Raw genomic sequence first — 21,459 nt, 5'->3', positions numbered from 1 at the left:
TATCTCACCAAACATTTCTAATTTGCGATATTATTAAGACTTTTTTTCTTTTTTTCACATGCGCGCCACGGAGGCTGTCTGTAAGTCACACATACACACAAACACACACACTCACACAACAAGAGCGAGCGCGGTACACGCATAGCAGTACGAAAACTCCCGCTTAATACAAAGAGTGACGATGGCGAAGAGAGCAAAATGTTCCAAAGTGTGGTTATACTTCACTAGAGTTAATGCTGACAACCCTCGTTGTCATAAGTGCAAAACAATATTTAAATGTAAGGGTGCAAACATAAGGAATCTGTCAAAGCATCTTTCAAAAGTGCATTATGTGTATCGACTGCCTAGCTAGCTCGTCTCTGGTTGTTGCTCCATCTACGTCAGGTATGTATGCTAAAATCATGTTGAATCAACTTTGTTCACGTCATTTAAAATAAATGTAAAATCTCCCTGGTTTGCTAACCCCTACGTAGAAATTCTTTTGATTTCTTTTGGAAAAAATGAGAATGAGTAAATCTAATAAATATGATTAAAAAATTTAAAAAATCACAAACTCAGTGGTAACCAATAGATAAGAGTAAAGTTCTACAGGAAAACACGTTCCCTTTGACCACAGTCACATATTGTAATTGTAAAAATATGGATATGAAGTGCCTGATATTTATATTCAGGCACTAAATTTAACTTTCAAAAACAGATATTGTTCAACATAGTGAATGTTTTCGCAATGATTATTATTAGTCTGTTTTCCACATGGTTGATGTGCCCGCCGTGACCGACACTCATTCAGTAAAGTTTAAAACTCAACACAGACTGTCAGGATGGGACTATGTGCAAAAATGGGAATCCTCGCGGTAATAAGTTACATTAATACATAAGGATATGCCGTAAACTGAAAGTTTTTGCGCTGAGGACACACACGCATCATCTGTTAAAGCCACTGACAGGCCAAGCCATAATGCTAATGCATTAGCTTAGAGCATAAAATTAAAGAATTCTCATATTTTGGGCAGCTTGGATCACATAAATCTGCCGCTACATATCATGCGTTTCCTACGCTATTTTTGAACTGAACTGAACTAAAACACAGCAGATTAAATATCATACATTAAATTATTGGATAAAACAAAACTACTTGTTTATTATCAAATTCATTTTAAATAAGATTTTATAATCATTTCGTACACTGTGTTACAAAACAAAAATAGTAAACTGAACTGCGATAATATAAGATAGTATAAAATACCATGCTATAATCATATATTTATACAGATGCTTCACCTGAGTTTAGGTTGTAAATCTCCACTGTTAAACTTCATTGGCTCAATCATAGATGCGTCACTCTTCATAGACACACAGCTGGGCCATACTTCTGATCTCCTCTGATGAACTGAACTAAAACAGAGCAGATTAAAGATAATCCATTAAATTACTGCATATTACAAAACTATTAGTTTATCATTGTCAAAATAAATTTAAATCATATTTTATAATCATTTCATACACTGTGTTCATACAAAAATAGTGGACTGAATTGAAATTGTGAAAACAGAAGTCCATAACTGTGACCCCTCCCAGAATGGTGTGTCCCTCCCCCGACAGAAATAGTCCAGAGGAGGGAGGGTGGGGGTTCTGGAGGCGGGCGTAGGGCAGGCAATGGAGAGGGAGCATTGACCATAGTTCCAGGTTGGAGTGGATGGAGGGAGGAGCCCAGAGCAGGTGGAGCCAGATGGATCTCCAGAGGCCAGCCAGAATGGTGGCCAACGGTGGAGTCAATGGCGGGAGGAGCCATGGTGGAGTAAGAGCAGACCACACCAGAGGGCCAACTGATGGAGACTGCACTGATCGATAAGGAGCCCAGGATGGAGCTGAACAGATGGAGAATATTGGGTGACACTGAGGATCCAGAAGGGCCAAGTTGGTGAAGAAGGCACAGGCAACCAAGGTGGAGGCGATGCTCCGGAAGACCGCTGCGGAGCCAGAGGAGCTGAGGATTGTAGGTGGAGCTGGAGGGAAGGAGGAGCCTGACAGAGACAGAGGAATGGAGTAATGAGGTGAAACAAGAGGAGTGGAGTCCCGAGGCAGCAGATGGTTGATGACTGACCAAGGTGGAGCTAGAGGGATGAGGGAGCCCGGTGGAGCTGGTGGGGTGAAAGGCCACAGTGGAGATGAAGGAGCTAAGTGCCAAGGCAGAGCCGATGGGTCAACGGACCGAGGTAGAGTCCAGGGCTCTGAGGCTGGAGGTGGATACAGGAGATCCTCACTCCAAGGTGGAGCTGGAGACTGGAAGTCCCGAGGCAGATAAAAGAGCGCAGATGGCACTGACTAAGGGTGAGCTGAGGGACTGACAGGCACCAGTGGAGATATGGTTAAGGAACTGGCTGGTTTAAGAGGAGGTGGGCTAGGGAGGCTGGGAGGGAACACAAAAGGACTTGGGCTGGGTGGAACCAATGACATGACATACAGCCAAGTTTAATGACCCATACTCAGAATTTGTGCTCTGCATTTAACCCATCCAAAGTGCACACACACAGCAGTGAACACACACAAACCATGGACACACACCTGGAGCAGTGGGCAGCCATTTATGCTGCGGTGCCCGGGGAGCAGTTGGGGGTTCAGTGATATTGCCAGCCCAAGACTCGAACCCACAACCCTAGGGTTAGGAGTCAAACTCTCTAACCACCAGGCCACCAGATGCAGGAGATCCAGGGCTGGGTGGAACCAGCAGAGGCACAGGAGAATCAGGAGTGGGCAGAACCAATGGACGGACAATGCTGCCAGCTCATGCACTTGGTCAGACAATGCTGAAGGCTCAGGCTCCATGGCGATGATCAGCTCAGTGGCGGCAGGCTCAGGCTCTCCATCTGCAGTGAGCTCAGACAGGACTTCCGCGCAGTGGGATGACGGCTTGCTGGTCTCTGGTTCGGGATTGGGGCTGGAGATATCGTCCTCAGTGGGGCAGATGGTGAAACGGTGATCTGTTATTCTCTAGCACCCACTCCACGAAAGCGGCAAAATCCTCTTTGGGACCGTTCGCTTGTAAGTGTGCCTTACACTGCCTGCTCACGCTGGTGTAATAAAAAACACAGAGTGACTCACTTTTTAGATCTGCCATTTTGTCACACGTGTTGGTATATAAGGCAAACGCATGACAAAGGAGATATCAAAATAGTTTTTTTAATGAACCACAGGAGAAAAAAGGGCACATCCAAACACAAATACAAAATATAGCTGCAAGCAGCAATTACGGGGCCAAGCACTCCAACAGCAAATATAGGAGCTAAGCATCGCATGAAGAATCACACCAAATACATTAATGAGCAATAACAGAAATTATTGTAATTGAAATGGCTAAAAAAAATCATAATATCACCTCTAGTAACATGATTACTTGGCTTATCAAGCTTAACCAATAGGTGGCACTGTTATAAAATCAATTTGGTGTACTCTGTGTGACTTTTCAATGACACACACAAAGTTTGGTGTCAATATGCCAAAGAATTCCAGGGATACAGCCTCAAGTGTCATTTTCTCATTGTGCCTCAAATTCGTCGATGTGGTATGTGAAAACGGTTTTGTCTATCGACTCAAAATCCATAACTTTGAGTCAGCATAGTCTGAAGATCATCTGATTAAATTTTGGTGAAAATTGGACTAATGGCTGATGAGGAGTTCGAAAAAGTATGTTTTCAACATAAATCAAAATGGCGGACAGGAAGTTCAGCTTAACCTGACATATTTGGTATCTATATTTTCGGCATAAGCCAGGGAATATTTTGAGACCAGTTTCGTTGAAATAGGCTAATGCTTTAAACAGTTATTAGCATTTTTATGTGTAATTATTCATGGGTAATTAATGGTTTATTACTCTTGACCAATAGGTGGCGCTGTTACCAAATTTATGTGGCATGGTCAGAGTGAGGTGTCGAGCGTTGCAGAGAGACAGCCTCAAATGCATTTTGGCACCCTTCCAGCAAATTCGTTGATGCGCTAAATGAGAACCGTTTCGTATATCGATACGAAATCCATAACTTTTTGTCAGCATGGTCTGATGATGATCCACGTTATATTTGGTGAAAATCGTACAAATGGACTAGGAGGAGTTCGAAAAAGTAGGTTTTCAACATTAATCAAAATGGCGGACAGGAAGTATGTCAAATTTTCGCATAATTGGTATCAATGCTCTCGGCATGACCCAAAGAGTGTATGGAGACTATTTTAATTTTAATAGTCTAATTTATTCAAAAGTTATTAGCATTTATGTGATATTTCATTATAACTATTGACCACAAGGAGGCACTGCCACCAAACTTTTTGAGTACCTTCAGGGCATGGAGCCGAATATTTTTGTAATTATTTGCGAAACGATACGATGCTGCGTTCACCGACACCGGAAAATTTGATATCATTCGACTCGACATGACTCACTGAATCTAAAGAGACAAGTTGTGTGATTTTTGGCCAAACCATTCAGAAGTTATAAGTGAAAATATGCATTTTTCATATCTCCTGACCACTAGGTGGCGCTGTGTCGAAACACTGCAGGTAGTCTCAGGTCATGCTAATTATAACACACACCAAGTTTGGTCTCAATATGCCAAACCGTTGCCGAGATATAGCCTCACGTGTATTTTTGCGTGCTTTTCGTCATATTTTTTCACGTGTCATTCGAGAACGGTTAGACGAATCAACTTGAATTACATAACTTTTAGCCAGCATTATCTGAAGATGGTCTGAGCCAATTTTCGTGAAAATCGGACTAACCGTCTAGGACGAGTTCGAAAAAGTAAGTTTTTCGAACAATCGAAAATAGCTAAAAAATTAAACCTTGTGATTTTTGAATTTAGGTTTCATTCGACTTGCCATGAGCCACGGATTCAGAGGAAAAAAGAATGTCCATTTTCTGGCTTACGGATCAAAAGTTATTAGCATACAAACATTGAAAGTTTGGACAAGTGGTGGCGCTAGAGAGTAGGAGTTAGAGACTTCAAATTTGCTACAGTTAATGTTGGGACTGTCCTCTATCAGTGTGCCAAATTATACAACTTTTCCGCAATTGGTTCTATGGGCTGCCATAGACGTGCGGCGGAAGAAGAAGAATAATAACGCAAACGATTACAATAGGTAACCTTCGGTGCTTGGCCCCTAATAATCCTAATAAACATCAATAGCAGACAAAGCAAAAATGGATAACACAGATTTTTAAATATTGGGAATGTAATCAGTGGGAAAGAGAAACAGGTGTAGGGGTAATTAATTTACAAAACAAGAAAAGGAACATGACCAAATACTGAAAATCACTAAGAACAGAAGTACATAACTGTGACATCATTATCCAAAAATAGTGAAATGAATTGTGATAATATGTCAATATAAAATACCATGCTATAATCATATATTTATACAGATGCTTCACCTGAGTTTAGGTTGTGAATCTCCACTGTTCAACTTCATTGGCTCAATCATAGATGCGTCACTCTTCATTGACACAGATCTGGGCCATACTTCTGATCTGTTCTGATGAACTGAGCTAAAACAGAGCAGATTAAAGATAATCCATTTAATAACTGGATATAACAAAACTATTAGTTTATCATTATAAAAAAAATCACTTTAAATATGATTTAATTATTAGTTAATACACTGTGTTCATACAAAAATAGTGATCTGAATTGTGATTATATGACAATATAAAATACCATGCTATAATCATATATTTATACAGATGCTTCACCTGAGTTTAGGTTGTAAATCTCCACTGTTAAATTTCATTGGCTCAATCATAGATGCGTCACTCTTCATAGACACACAGCTGGGCTCTACTTTTGATCTGTTCTGATAAACTGAACTAGAACAGGACAGATGAAGATAATCCATTAAACTGTAATTGTAATAGTAAAAACTTTATTGTCCCCCATGGGGAAATTTGTTCTGCAGCATGATAACACCACATACAAGACAAACACATACACAACATTAATAGCACATTGGGAAAATATAAAAATGTATACATTTTTCTACCTCTTCCTATTTAAATCAAACACCTTAATCGCATATGGAACAAACAAAAATTTGAACCTATTAGTCTTGGCTAAATGGACCCTGTACAAAGATCATGAAGGGAGGGTCTGAAATGAATCATAAAGAGGGATGAGAAGCATCAGATATAATGTGTTGCACTTTCTTTATCACCTGAATATCAAACAAATCTGACAACTCAGGCAATATCACACCCAATACCTTACTGCAAATATTTACAACCTTTAAAATAAGTTACTGCTTTGACATAACTACTGAAACTAAGGTCTGTCTCCAGAATCACACCAAGATTCCTGACTTGATTTTTAGTTGTTTGACCCCTAGAGTCAAGGTATGCATTCACCTTGAACACTTCATCTTTGTTTACAAATGCAATGACTTGTTTAACTGAAGAACGTTCTGGCACATCCAACTATTAATTTCATCAATGCATTGGCAGAGGAAGTCAATAGGGCTGCAGTCATTTGTAGTCATTAAGGCTAGGTAGATCTGGGTATCATCAGCATTGCTGTGATAGGCAATTTGGTTCTTTCTCATTATTTGACTTATTGGAAGCATATACAGGCTAAACAAGAGCAGTGCAAGAATTGACCCTTGTGGGACTCCGCATGTCATGGATGTCCACTTAGACTTAGTCCTAGACTCACATAATAACCTCTCCCTTCTAAGTATGACCTGAACCATTTGAGTACCATCCCAGAAAGCCCGACCCAGTTTTCCAGTCTCTCTAGTAGTATGTTATGATCGACAGTGTCAAATGCAGCACTGAGATCTGATATTGATAACGAAGATTAGATATTGGTCTAAAATTGCTCAAAATGGTGTTATCAAGATTGCTCTTTTTCAAGAGGGGCATAACAAAAGCAGTTTTTAAGGAGTTTGGAAATGTCCCAGAAAGAAGTGAGGCGTTCACCACTATCAATTGCTTCAAAAATAGACATAGTATCTTTTTGATATTGTTGCCTAATCTGTCTGACCTCTGCATTACTTGAGGGTGTGCTAATTGCCTTCCTGATATTGATGATCTTCTCAGAAAAGAAGGAAGCAAACTCATTGCATTTGCTGTCTGAGAGCATTTCACTTGGAGTGTTAAGTTATTGTTTATTAGGTTTGAGAAGAGCTTTTGTCTAGCTGTGGCTAGTTTCACATTAAAAACATAAAGGCTGTCTTTATAGATGCTATAGTGAATTTCAAGCTTTGTCTTCCGCAACATCCGCTCGGTTTTTCTGCATTGTCTTTTCATAGCCTGAACTGCTGTTGATCTTCTCCAAACTGATTTCTGTCTGTTTGTTTTCTGACTATTATTGGAGCAATATCATCAATAACATTCTTAACTTTTGAGTTAAAGGAATCAAGGAGAGTCTGCAGAAATGCTTGGTGTTAAAGATATAGCCTCCATAAACAGCACACTTGTGTTCTCATTAATGCATCTCCTTCTGACAGAGACAGATCTAGATTCAGTTGTAGCAGAGATCAAAATATCAAAGAAAATACAGAAGTAATCAGAAGCCCCTTTCACACTGCCATTCCGGCAAATACATGGGTAAAGTGTTCCGGCAATTGTTCCCGGGTTGCTAGATTTTGCACATTCACACTGCCAGTGATTACCCGGGATATGTGCGTGCTGTCACACACAAAACCCGTAAAGATCCTGTAACGACATTTGACGTCAGGGCGTGACATGTAATGTACAAGTCGAAAACGTTTCCAGGAGGTTCACCGATAAAAATTGCTTCCCGGGGTTAAAATATAAGTTTTTTGATAGGGTTGCCTTGGGAAATTTCGCATTTAAGGGGCTAAATATCACGTTATTTGTATTGGGGTCGCTTTGACCAGCTGACATGAAAAAACAACCTCAGACTTGGCAACACTGATTGGCATTCACTACACAGAGCCGTAATTCACTTACAATCTACAAAATCGATGTTAAAATCGCAGGCGATTCTTTGTCGATTTTTAAAAAGATTTTGTGTTAGTTGTCGGTAGACTACGGCTCTGTGTAGTAACTGCCGCTCCACCTGAACCAATGTTGCCAAGTCTGCGATTGTTTTTCATGTCCGCGGTTCATGTAACCCCAATACCAATAACGTGATATTTAGCCACTAAAATGCAAATTTTACCAAGGCAACCCTGCCAAATATATTATATTTTAACCCCGGGAAGCAATTTTTATCCTGGAAACACAATTGGGCTAGTTTTGAACTAGTTTTGGCAAGTGTGTTGTGAAAACCTGGCAACCCTGATCTGAACGCATGTGCTGGAGATATACTTCTATTTACAGGAGCATCTTTACTGATGAAATGCGCATGAAAATCGCATTAATTCTAATTACAGGAGCATCTTTACTGATGAGATGCGCATGAAAATCGCATTAAATTTTTTGCACAGCCCTAATTAATGTCATAATACCTTTCATTTCATAATATAATTTCCCTCAGAAATAGCTAGACAAAGGATCAATTGTAATCTTGAACTCAGGCCCTTATCAGGTTCAGCGGTAAAGTGTTAAGGGGGCTACAATAATAAACAGAATGCATGGAGCACCTTTCAGCACAATCCATAGATATTCAAAAGACAAGTACTGACCAAATGACACTTGCTAGCATTGAGAGACATCTTTAAATAGAGCAGCTACACCTCCACCTCTCCTAACAGTCCTGCAGACACTCATGTAAGTAAAGTTAGGAGGGGCTGCTTCATTGAGGATTGTTGCATTGCAGCTGTCTTCAAGCCATGTTTCGTTTAGAAACATAAAATCCAGATTGTTTGTGGTTATAAAGCCATTGATTAGAAATTATTTCTTTTTTAATGAATGAATGTTTAACCCCTAACTAGTAACCCCCCTTTTTTGGCATGGAGACCAAAATTACATACCCAAAATAAAAAGGTTTCTGCTCATGATTCTTTCTGACTAGATACATAATCAACATTTGTTCACAAAGCTGACACTTTAAAGTTTACTGTTCAGGAATCAGAATCACTCAGACTGTTATGATAATAGAGATATATAAGCTCAAACATAAAAACAAAAATAAAAATATAAAAAACATATGTTTTAAATGTATTTAAAAAAGTGTTGATGTAGGAAATGAGTTTGAAAAAACAGTGTAGCTAAGGCCACAAGTCTTCCAAAACTTCTTTAAAAATTTCTTAATCTAATCTGTAAAACTGTGAATTTTATTAAATATTTTCTAAGGCCATGTCATGTGTGTTTTTAGAGAAGGCTAATCAGATTGATTTATGGCCCTTGTCATCTCTGTAAGATCTCACATGTAAACTCTTCTGTGTATTTTGTGTGTGTGTTGGCTTTGAAAGACTCCCCATTCATGATTGTATTGTTCTCACCAAATGAGTCTTTCACACCTCCGCCAGGTATGACACATTATCCGCATTATTCTTTTATTATTATTCTTTTGTTTTTATTCCACCTTTATTAGCCTTGATTGTGGTTTTTCAGGCTTTACAAAGCAACAAAGCAGCGATCTCACTTCAGTCTCTCTTTGCATTTAGCCCTTATTTATCAAAAGTCTTACTATAAAAATACAACAAAACATTTTCTTACGACCTTACGTGAATTATTGAGACAAAAATGCATTATGAAGAAGAAAAGCACCTGCTATTAGTAGCATTGGTGCTAACGTTAGCATCAAGCTACATCAGACAATTTATGAAATTATTAGTACACTTTTACTCAAAACTCACTTTAAACCCCGATCGAGTGTTTATAATAACTTCCTTTAGCGATCAGGGGTGGAATTTGGTCGTTTACTGTTGTAAAAATATGTTATTTGTAGCCTTTTTCATCGCTGCACAAGTTAGCATTTCCGATGTACATTTTCGATTTTTTTTATAAAAACGCCCCAGATCTCAAGAAATTCTCATACCAAGCTTTACTATCGTAATCGCGGGTTTATTATTTGGATATTTTGTGTGTACAGAGGTGTTTCAGTGTTGTTTTGGCCAGATAACTACCAGGAAGTGTGCAGGAAGCATGTGACATGATGGGGCGGTGTCCAGATATGACACTCTCATATTGACATTGGGAAGGCCCAATCAGAGTCTGAGTCACACACCGCACGAGCTGTGATCACTGCACGCAAACACAGATCGCTGGGAGAGGCTGTTTATCATCAGATCGCGTAAATCCGTGGAAAATGAATAGAAATGACGATTCTGTCTGAAGAAATATGAAGTAAACATCAGTAAATATATCCATATATCTCCGCAGATATGCATCTTTGGTCTATAAATCCTTATTGACGCTGTTCAGTGAGTCTATGTGAACACAAATAAACCGTTGCTGACGTGACTGAATATGAATGAGTGGTGAATTTCTATTCAAAATATGGCATAATACGGATTTATTATTTTGCACTCCTGACATAAATCACTAAATATCTGTCACTGCAACAATGTTTTATCAAAATATTGGTCAAATATCGAAGCTAGAGTCTTTAAACTTTCAACTGATGCACAGTTTGTCCAGATGAAGTAAGACAGTGATGTTTAACTTGCTGTGAAAGTGAAACAATAATAAACTGGGGCCGTCTGCGATGTTTGCACGTAAAGGGGTTAAAGATGTTAACTTGATGGCTGTGCTTTGTGTCTTTACATCAATCTTAGTTTGATGCATAATAGGCCGCAGATTAGATGAGTTTGCCCTTCGGCTTGAGATGGCCTTAGACTTTCTATTACGTGATAAAACTGAAATAGAGAAAGCTACAGGCACACTGGGTTCCCACTTGTTCTGTAAACATTTGTAAATGTTGCTGCTATTATAGCGGATACCAGACACGTATCATTGAGAGCTCATATCAGTTTTTGGTTCACCTTCAGCAGATTGAGGGTCTGGCCCTGGCGTTGTGGCAGCCATCAGAGAGCTCTCACAGGAGCAGGGCCCACAGGCTTTGGTGGTTGGGGGCCCGCCGTTTTTTTTTTATATCTGGGGGCTTGCAGCAAATGAGAGAGAGAGTTCAGTCCCAGCATACACCAGTTCCTCCATTTTCTGTGAAAAGCACAGAAGTGGAGATGCCGGAGAGAGTTATAATGTGTCTGGTGAGATGGGCTGTGACTCTGGTGTTTCCGGTGGCTGTGATATGTTGTCTTGGCTTCCCTGGCTTTTTTCCAAAAAGTCATCCATAGGTGCTGAATCTAGCTCTTTTGATACATCAAAGTATGTCTGTGCGGAGCTCTGTGGGAAGGGCTCAGCCGGGATAGTGTCCATCAGCAGTGCTTGTTTTGGCTGCATCGTTATCAAGTTATCGGGGTCCTTGTGGGATATGTCAACCACATGATGACTCGGACCCGAGATTGACAAACTCTGCTGAAGGATGTCGGAGGGAGAAGCAGATATTGTTCTTAAACACTCTAGCACCAAGTTTGTCTGGGTGGAGGCAATCCAGTTAAAAAAATTGTCTATGGCCCCAGAAAAGATTGAAGTTGTCGATGAAATTCACTCCTTTTATATTACAAGATCTTTGTAGCCATGTGTAACGAGTCAGCTGCCTCCTCCCTGATTGTCATCGGCACCCCGTCCTAAATCGCCGCCCTTCACCAGGCTCCCAACTGGAGTGGGTGTGTGAGAGGAGGGGCGCTGGACAAGTCATGCCGGGCTGTCCATCCCCTGCCAGCACCGCGGACAACGAGAGTGATGGAAGCGGCCGCCCCTCGTGCCCAAGACCGAAGAGGGGAGTGTGTGCGGCCACTGGACTCCACCCCTTACCTAGACCCTTCCTCCATGAACACTGCCGACCCACACGAACCCTGCAGCACGACAAGGACACCAGATTCCCTGTTGTTTTGGACACTCTTCCCCTTTGGCCATCTTTATCCCGTTATTTTGATTTTCTGTTAATAAAAGCCTCTCTGAGGCCTGACGCCACGGCCACTGTGTCTGTCGTGTGCTCCTCCCATCACACCATGTGTTCAGCCCAAGCATCCGTGAAAACATATTTGTTCCCCTTGCTGGGAGTGGTCCACTGATGAACGACTGATTAACTTTTTCAAAGTGTTTCAATGAGTTCACTGAAGTCCTTCTTAAGGAGTTCTGACTGCTCTTTCCTAATATCATTCTTTCCCACGTGGATGATGATTTGATTTGCAGTCTTGTGCTTCATCAGAATGTTCTTAAGTTCCTTGTTCACATCAGAGACCGTTGCTTGAGGAAGGCAGCATGTTGTTGTAGTCCTGCTACTGATATTTCTGATAATAGAGTCACACACTATCAGAGTCCTTGGCTCGGCTGTGCGCTGAGCTGTATGCTGCTGTCAGCTCGACCTTGAGTGCCTGTTAGTTGCTGTGTTAGCTGCTGGCTGATCCGATCCATGTTTAATCAAATTTGGGATTCCTCACCCACATTCATTAATGCTTCAAATCTGTTCTCAAGATGTATAGGGGGAGGTAGAATACCAGTATTTACAAGCCTTGTCATAGTCGTATCTGGGGTACAGGAAGATACAGCAGCAGTGTTCCTTTGGGTCTTGCTCTGTTTGTGCCATCGATTAGTGTGGCGATCGGTTTCGGGTTGTTCCTCTACACTTGGTATAAACTGTTGAGATTCAGAAGATTCAAGGGACTCACCGGCTGTATGCTGAGAAGGTCCTTGACGACGGTCTGCTGTGTGTTCCGTCTGTTTTGGAAGTCTAGCAAGTAACTTTGTTCCAAGAATCACAATCGTTTGTAGAAGTTTGCAGCATTTTATTCAACAAGTAGATCCAACAGGAGGAATTTTCTCTCTTTTCTGTTTGAATGTAGGCATCTACATTCCATCCCATCTCCGGAATGTAAGCTGGTGGCAGTGGGATGCAATCCGTCCCTTTGCGCCACCTGGCGGTAGTTTCCCAAATTATTTAAACATGCAACTGAATTACAGTTACCGCCACGGCCGGTGGCGGCAGTATGTGCGGCTGTAATCCCCATTTTGGTTGTCCACCTACTGTACTGTTTGAGTAAATTAATTAGACTGGGACATTTACAGTGAGTTAATTTCAAAATGTAGGATAGTCTTAGGCTACAATCTACTCATCAAAAATGTTAAGAAGACCATTACACAAAGGATCATATGAATGTTATTGTTATTAAACAGTAAATAAGAATAAGGCATATTAGATTAGATTAGATTAGATTCAACTTTATTGTCACTGCACATGTAGGTACAAGGCAACGAAATGCAGTTAGCATCTAACCAGAAGTGCAATAAGCAGTAAGTACAGAATAAAGGTCTATAATATGTACAATAACTATACAGGTAAGTATTATGGACATAATTTACAGATATTAAATACTATAAGCACGACATACAGATAGGTGTACTATGAACATACTATACAGATGGGCTATGTAAAAGTGTATGTACACTATAGGCAGAATTATGAACATAATTTACAGTATTGCAATGGACAGTAAAGTGCATAGAAAATATTACAATGTGCAAATGGATTATACAGTGTTCCTGGATGAACAGACAGTAGTGCAAGTAATAACAAGTTACTGTTTTTTGCTTGTTGTGAATAAATAAATAAATCAGAGTGTTGAAGAGGGGGAGGAGTCTATGTGTGGTGTGGGGGGTGTTGAGGGGTGTCAGAGGGCAGAGTTCAGCAAGTAGACAGCTTTAGGGAAAAAGCTGTTCCTGAATCTTGTGGTCCTTGTTCGGAGGCTCCTGAAACGCCTTCCGGAGGGGAGGAGGTTAAACACTTCGTGGTCAGGGTGAGAGGAGTCCTTGAGAATGCTGCGAGCTCGACGTAAACAGCGTTTCCTCTGGATGTCCACAAGAGCAGGAAGTGGTGTCCCTGTGATGCGCTGGGCAGTTTTCACCACCCTCTGCAGTGCCTTGCGGTCAGCCACTGAGCAGTTCCCATACCAGACTGTGATGCAACTTGTCAGGATGCTCTCGATCGCACACCGGTAGAAGTTCACCAGGATGGATGAAGACAGCTGGTTCTTCTTCAGTGTCCTGAGGAAGAAAAGGCGCTGGTGAGCCTTCTTGACCAGGCTGGAGGTGTTTGTGGCCCAGGACAGTTCCTCCGAGATGGTGGTTCCCAGGAACTTTAAGCTGGAGACACGTTCAACAGCCATCCCGATAATATGGATGGGGTCATGCGTGCTTCCTTTCTTCTTCCTGAAGTCCACAATGAGCTCCTTGGTCTTATTGGTGTTAAGGAGCAGGTTATTGTCAGCGCACCATGTGGCCAAGTGCTGTATCTCTTCCCTGTAGGCAGTCTCATCGTTGTCACTGATGAGGCCAAACACCGTGGTATCATCTGCAAACTTAATGATGGAGTTGGATCCATGCACAGGCTTGCAGTCGTGGGTGTAAAGGGAGTAGAGGAATGGGCTCAGTACACAGCCCTGTGGTACGCCAGTGTTAAGTGTGATGGTGGTGGAGTGGGTGTGACCTGACCGAACATGCTGAGGCCTGTTGGTCAGAAAGTCCATAATCCAGTTGCAGAGGGAGGTGTTGATGTCCAGGTCTCCAAGTTTTGTGGTCAGCTTGGAGGGAATGACGGTGTTAAATGCTGAACTGAAGTCAACAAACATCCTAACATACGTGTTGTATATATATATATATATATATATATATATATATATATATATATATATTAGTGCTGGGCAGTTATCGGCGTTAACGTGCGACTTTTATCGGGCGAAAAAAAAAAAAAAACGCCGTTAATCTATTCTCAAAGTTGGGTTGGGAGCTGGGTCTATACTAAGCAAGCTATGATGACTTTCACCTTGATATTTTATATAACCGACTGGCTGAGGCCAGCCTAAAAAGATGCTCAGGACAGTTAAAGGGCCACTGCTGTGCACTGTCATGAAAGCTAATCTTACCGCTTGGCGATTTAACCCTCTGGAGTCTAAGGGTATTTTTGGGGCCTGGAGAAGTTTTGTCATGCCCTGATATTTGTGCTTTTTTCAGTTTCTTATAAATATCTAAATGGGTAAAGTCTAATATCACTGTAATAAGCACAAACTGGGCTATAATAATATGTGAAATGCATGCATGTACATGATTGTATTTTTGAGAAAAAAAATGTTATTCATGGTTAGTGAAAAACTAAAAATGTTAAGTCACTTGAATAAGGCAATAAAACACATACATAAAATTGGTTGCCGGAAAAGTTGAGAACTGGAGCTTGTAGCCTAGAATTTTTATTTCTAAATTATGTGAAAATCATCTTGTTTACTCATTCACAGAAAACAATATATTGATTAAAATTTTCTAAGACACTTTTTGTTGGTAAAAGTCATATGCGAGTAGGCGTCAACTATCATGAATATCATTGTGATTTACACCTGAGAAGACAAAGGCCTGCATAATGAGCTGCATAATGAGCCTCCCATTCAACTGCGCCACTCTGAGGGAGGACTTACAAAAAAAGAATGTGAGAACAAAATAAATGTATAGAATTTTATGTTTGTAGTTTATTAAGAATATATTTAATTATCCCACAACATAATTTAATATCCACTTGGGGGAGCAGTTAAACAGTTTATTAGGAACAATCAAAGCTTACTTTCAAACTAATTTTTTGGCATCCTTACTCCAGTCACACAATCCTTCAGAAATCCTTTTAACAATCTTATTTTCTAGCAAATAAACCCCATTTTTTATTATCTTCATCATTATTATTATTATTAATGTTGAAAACAGCTGAGAATATTTATCAGGTTTTTTTAGGGGGAATAAATCGAAAGAACTGCATTGTTTTTACATTTGTTAGAGTTATCTCTATTTGTCACATTTATATTATTTACATCAAGCTTTTGAATGGTATAGTATTGTATACTGTTATTGAAACTTCATGGTGTTTCACTTGATTATACATTTAGTCAGGAATTATAGTTTGGAAAAAGTATTTGGAAAAAGTCTGACTAGTAAAATGTTTACACTTTATGTGAAAACTAGTACAAATAAATAAAGAGAGATTTACTCTGTTTATGATCTCTGCTGAATAAAGTGCTTCATTCTTTTTTCTGAGGAAATCCATTTCTCAAATCCTCAACCACATCACATCTTTTTGGGGTGAATTATGTCTTATTCCTCTCATCGCGAAGCAAACAGTAAAATAAAATAAAAACTCGAAGAACAGTCTGGCTGCTCTTTCTTCTGTGTGGGCGTATTCAAGCCGCGTGCTTCAGTTTGAATCTGAATAGCGCGTTCAGCGCGGGGGCGTGGTCACATTAGATATAATGAGCGGAGATATGAAAAATAGACATTGCGTTGTTTTCATATGGATTACTTTATCTCAGAATATTTGTTTTCGGCAGCACTTGTTTAGTTTAAAAGTAGACATTTCAGGCTTTCTATAGATATCTCTCTCATGTCTCTTCGTTGAGTATTCACGGAGTTACAGTTCATTTTAATGACGTGTTTGTACATGACGATCAGCGGAGACAAAGACTACAGACAGCGCACTTTGTTTGTTATCTTTAATTTATAAGTGCACAAAGGTTCTTTGTTATTATGTCTGTATCCAAAAAAAACTAGACCCTTTACAGATTCAATTGATGTATTGCTCTTATTTGTACGATTAAAACTGAGAGTGTAATTTAAGTTCTTTTCGGGGTTATCAGGAGAAAATGACTCAAAACGCATATATGCGTTAATCGACTCGAAAGGGTTAAACATTAAAGCATCCAAACACAAGACGAGGAAAAGCTGAACAAAGTAGCTGGTTACTCGCCCACTGTGTTCTGTGCGCACGAGAGAGAGCCGCATATTACAGACAGCTACACTGAACCAAGCTCTCTTCTGCGAAGTTCTCCTCGAAGTCCCTCCTGCACCTGAACGAACAAATACAAATCACAGTTTGAATAAAAAAAAAAAAGATGTGAAAGAGCCCAATTCAGCACTGCTGGGTTCTGGTGTTCTGTCACGCTGTCAGTCTCTGTTTTCCTGGGTGTCCACTAGTGAGCTCACTTCTCCTTAGAAACTTCACCATAGGCACTATAATTCCTCTAGTCTGGTACTGACTAGAGTCAGGCATTCTATTGTCATTAGTCTCCTTATAAATACCTGTCTTTACCCGTTGTTTGTATGGAGTCCTTACCCTTCGTGTTACTAATGTTCTCATCTCCCGATACTTACCCTTGCCTTCCCATTCCCATTGAGTTCCCATTCCGTTCCTTCCGGTTTTCTCTTTTGTTTTGTTTGTCACCTTGGACTGTTTATTTTGAATTACCCTTTTTCTTAAATAAACTACCATCAATTGGATCTCTCCCTCTCCTTGTGTTTCTATAGTGCACAATCGTCACAGAAGGACTCCATCATTGAGATCCAGAGGTATGTCTGCTCCAATTTCCTCCCCAGCCATCAAGCGGGAGAGAAATGGTTTTGAGGGTACTCCCCAGGTTGTGTTCCGTGGAACCAGGGGAGGTCACTCCGGAGTAAGCAGTCGAGAGGAGGTCACTGTGGGCTCCCGTTGACCCGGGGTTCGGTTGAGAGCCGCCATTTCCCCATTATGAACAGAGAGGAGAGAGGAGACGCAAATCGGCTGAGTCAGCGCTGCTGTGCAAGATGGCCGCCAGTCCAGTGCCGCTGCACAAAATGGCCGCCAACCCAGCGCCACAGTGCAGGATGGCTGCTAGCTCAGCGCCAATGCACAAGATGGCCGCCAGTCCAGCGCCACAGCACAAGATGGCTTCCAACCCAGCGCCAAGGGGCAAGATGGATGCCAGCACAGCACCAAAGCACAGGGTGGCCACCAGTCCAGCGCCACCGTGCAGGATTCCGCCAGCTCGGCGCCAAAGCTCAAGATGGCCTCTAGTCCAGCGCCACAGCACAAGATGGCTGCCAACCCAATGCCAGGAGGCAAGATGGACACCAGCACAGAGCCAGAGCACAAAGTGGCCACCAGTCCAGCGCCACAGTGCAAGACGGCCGCCAGCTCAGCGCCAACGCCCAAGATGGCAGCAAAAAGACTTTTGGATTATTTCTCCAGGCTGTCAAAAATCCTAGAGATTCCCAGGACTGTTCACGTCACGTCTGGGAGCCAGCACCACTGCACAAGATGGCCGCCAGCCTGGAGCCAGTGCAGAGGAAGGCAGTTACAGTGGGCTTTTCTGAGTTGAGTCAGATTCCTGTTGACCTTCCAGAGTCGAGTCAGGTGCCCGTTTACTTTCCAGAGTTGAGTCAGTTTCTGGTTGACCCCCTCCAGAGTCGAGTCAGGTGTTCATGGACCCTCCAGAGTCAGGGTTAATCACTGTTGACCTTCCGGAGTCAGGGTTAGTCACCATTGAACTTCCAGAGTCAGGGTTAGTCACCTTTGACCTTCCAGAGTCAGGATTAGCTACCATGGACTTTCCAGAGACATGGCTAGTCACCGTTGACCTTTCAGAGTCTAGTCAAGTTTTCTTTTGTTTTTCTGTCTGTTTTCTTCTTCGGACCTGGCCTTCCGTCCCTCCTCCTAGTCCTCCGCCGCTCCACCTCCCTCCTAGCTTCTATATCTGTTGGTTTTCCCTTGGTTTCAGGTGGAGCATCTGGCAGCTGCTCCGTGGAGGAGGGGGTAATTTCAAGCTGTCAGTCTCTGTTTTCCTGGGTTGTCCACTAGTGAGCTCACTTCTCCTTAGGCACTTCACCATAGGCACTATAATTCCTCTAGTCTGGTCCTGTCTTCACAGTAATTGCACTCCAGTTAATCACACAGGTGCAGGCAATCTATTATCATTAGTCTCCTTATAAATACCTGTCTTTCCCTGTTGTTTGTATGGAGTCCTTACCCTTCGTGTTACTAATGTTCTCGTCTCCCGAGACTTACCCTTGCCTTCTCGTCCTCCGAGTTCCCATTCCGTTCCTTCCGGTTTCCTCTTTTGTTTTGTTTGTCTCCTTGGACTGTTAAATAAACTACCAGCAATTGGATCTCTCCCTCTCCTTGTGTTTCTATAATGCACAATCGTCACACGTTCAGGCTCATGCAGAAAAAGGCGTCTCAAAACACTTGAACATCGAATTTCCTTATTTTTGCTCTTGTGCCGACAAATACATAACAAATATGTCAAAATATCCACCTTGGAAATTATGCAGTCAGTTTTTTCTTAAGTGAAAGTAAACAGTTGAGGAAAAAAATGGGATGTTTATTATATTGGATGCGTTCATCATCTCTTAAAGGGACCGTGCCTAGGTTAGCTACTAGCTGCTGTAATGTTAATCCAAGAAAATGAAAGAAAATCACTCACTGCTCTTTACTGAATTACTTGAATTACTACAGACACCAGATATAATTTTTGATATATATATATATATATATATATATATATATATATATATATATATATATATATATATATATATATATATAGCAAAACTGTAATAATGTGAGAAATGTTGAAGGTGTCTGAATAAATGTAGGTTTGATTGTATATTTAATTTCTTTCATTGAAGACTATCCAGTGCTATTTTACATTTAATTATTTGGTTTCTGTACCTTGACACGTACAAACTTGAAAAAAACATAAACATTGTGTAAATAGCACAAATAAATAAAAATAAATGAACGTACAAATTAAACAATTTCAAACAGGGCTCACTGGTACAACCTTCACCGGGTCCCCTCTGACCCCAGCTACAGACCTGCTCACGCCTGTTTCACACATACTCCATCTGCAGTGCGTATGCAGTCCGTGTGTGTTACGTATGTGGTGCAGCACGGACTCGATGTGCTTTCACACAGGACGCGTTTGCAGTTCGCTACTCGGTAGGTAAATGATCTCTGCACTGCTGCATACACAACGCTCCTGGAACGCAACTGGAATCCGTTAACATGGGTGCGTAAAAAAATATGCAACGCATATGCACTGCAGACGGAGTATGTGTGAAACAGGCGTAAAGTTGTTTGCACCTTGTGCAATGTGGAATTAGTTTACAGCTTTTTCAAGCACTTTGTGATGCATTTTGGAAACAGGAGATGAGCCCCTTTTCCAATGCACCACCGAGCTTGATAAACCCCTTCTCAAAGACTTACTGTTTGTAAATTTTATTTGGGTAACACACATATTCTGAATGCCGTCAGCAGAATTAGAATGAGCCATTTTAATCTAGATTCATTTTAACACTAAGACTTGATGGCTGCTCTGTCAATTCTTCGTCATCAGTTAGGAACCTAGGTGTGCTGTTTGATCGCAATCTTTCCTTAGAAAGCCACGTTTCTAGCATTTGTAAAACTGCATTTTTCCATCTCAAAAATTTATCTAAATTACGGCCTATGCTCTCAATGTCAAATGCAGGAATGTTAATCCATGCATTTATGACTTCAAGGTTAGATTATTGTAATGCTTTATTGGGTAATTGTTCTGCACGCTTAGTAAACAAACTACAGCTAGTCCAAAATGCAGCAGCAAGAGTTCTTATTTGGCACCTAAACTCTGGAATAACCTACCTAACATAGTTCAGGAGTCAAACACACTATTGCAGCTTTAATCTAGATTACATTTACATTTATTCATTTAGCAGACGCTTTTATCCAAAGCGATTTACAGAAGACAGTGGAAGTAATCAAAAACACCAAAAAGAGCAAAGATATTTAAGTGCTATAACAAGTCTCAGTTAGGTTAACACAGTACATGTAGCATGGGATTTTAAATACTATAATAAATAAAAAGAAAACAGATAGAATAAAAAAAGAATAGAGCAAGCTAGTTAGAGGTTTTTTAGTTAGAGGTTAGAGGTAAACTTTTGTAGGTCGCATGGTAGTAAATAATACGATGATATGACCATGAAGTCAACACAGATATGAACGACATGAAGGTGAGTTATTAATGACAGATTTTTTTGGGCTGAACTAACCCTTTAAGAATTTATATCCTGATTTTGCCCCAACAATTTGGTGTCAGAATGTGGGATTCATTGGATGTGTCTTCTGGACCTGTGAGCGGATGGTGACTGATAATCCTGGACAATAGAAGTTCAGCCCTAACCCCAATTAGATTTGAGGGAGAGAGGGACCGACCGCCAAGGCTCGTAGGGGACATGACTGGAATCATAAAAGAACCTGGGTGTCAAAAGGACTCTCAGGTAAGAGACAGATCATAATCTTTTGAAATTTGGGATTGGAATTAAATTAGAAAGGGACAAACCATAATGGTGGGTCCTTCTCTGTGGGAAGCACAATCAAGATTCCAGGGGAATGTGACTGTGAGAATACTACGACATAGTTAATAAATTTCTAGGGGGGAATTGAAACTGCTGCAACTGGCATGAATTTGGCATTGAAATTGAGTTAGAAATTGAGATCAAGACGATCCAGATATTTCGAAGCAAGAAGTTGAGATCACATGCAAGCGGTTAACATATTTCTAGAGGGTAATTGAGACTGTGCAGGTATTAGTTCAAGTGCAGGAAGCGCTCTGCCTCGCCGGCTTAGGCAGAAAAGTTAGATCTGTTAGAGATGTCTGACAGATTATAGGTGCACAAAAAGGTAT

General features: G+C 40.9%; 1 protein-coding gene across 32 annotated transcripts in view; it reads right to left on the bottom strand.

Annotated features, from left to right (window-relative positions):
• Window positions 1-21,459, bottom strand: part of LOC127966783 (NACHT, LRR and PYD domains-containing protein 12-like) — a 110,680-nt gene that overhangs the window by 41,236 nt on the left and 47,985 nt on the right. For 26 of the 32 annotated variants that reach the window (XM_052568030.1, XM_052568093.1, XM_052568179.1 and 23 more), the window contains 3 exons: window positions 5,738-5,851; window positions 5,420-5,533; window positions 1,282-1,395 (listed from right to left, as the gene is read on the bottom strand). In XM_052568030.1, the coding sequence (XP_052423990.1) occupies window positions 1,282-1,395; window positions 5,420-5,533; window positions 5,738-5,851 (342 nt within the window). The remainder of the gene's footprint in view (window positions 1-1,281; window positions 1,396-5,419; window positions 5,534-5,737; window positions 5,852-21,459) is intronic. The other 6 variants (XM_052568135.1, XM_052568225.1, XM_052568233.1 and 3 more) reach the window with 2 other exon arrangements.

This window comes from Carassius gibelio, chromosome A4 (assembly GCF_023724105.1).
Source record: "Carassius gibelio isolate Cgi1373 ecotype wild population from Czech Republic chromosome A4, carGib1.2-hapl.c, whole genome shotgun sequence".
Lineage (NCBI taxonomy): Eukaryota > Metazoa > Chordata > Actinopteri > Cypriniformes > Cyprinidae > Carassius > Carassius gibelio.
The sequence above is the reverse complement of the archived record's forward strand: the minus strand, read 5'-3'. Positions and strand labels throughout refer to the sequence as shown.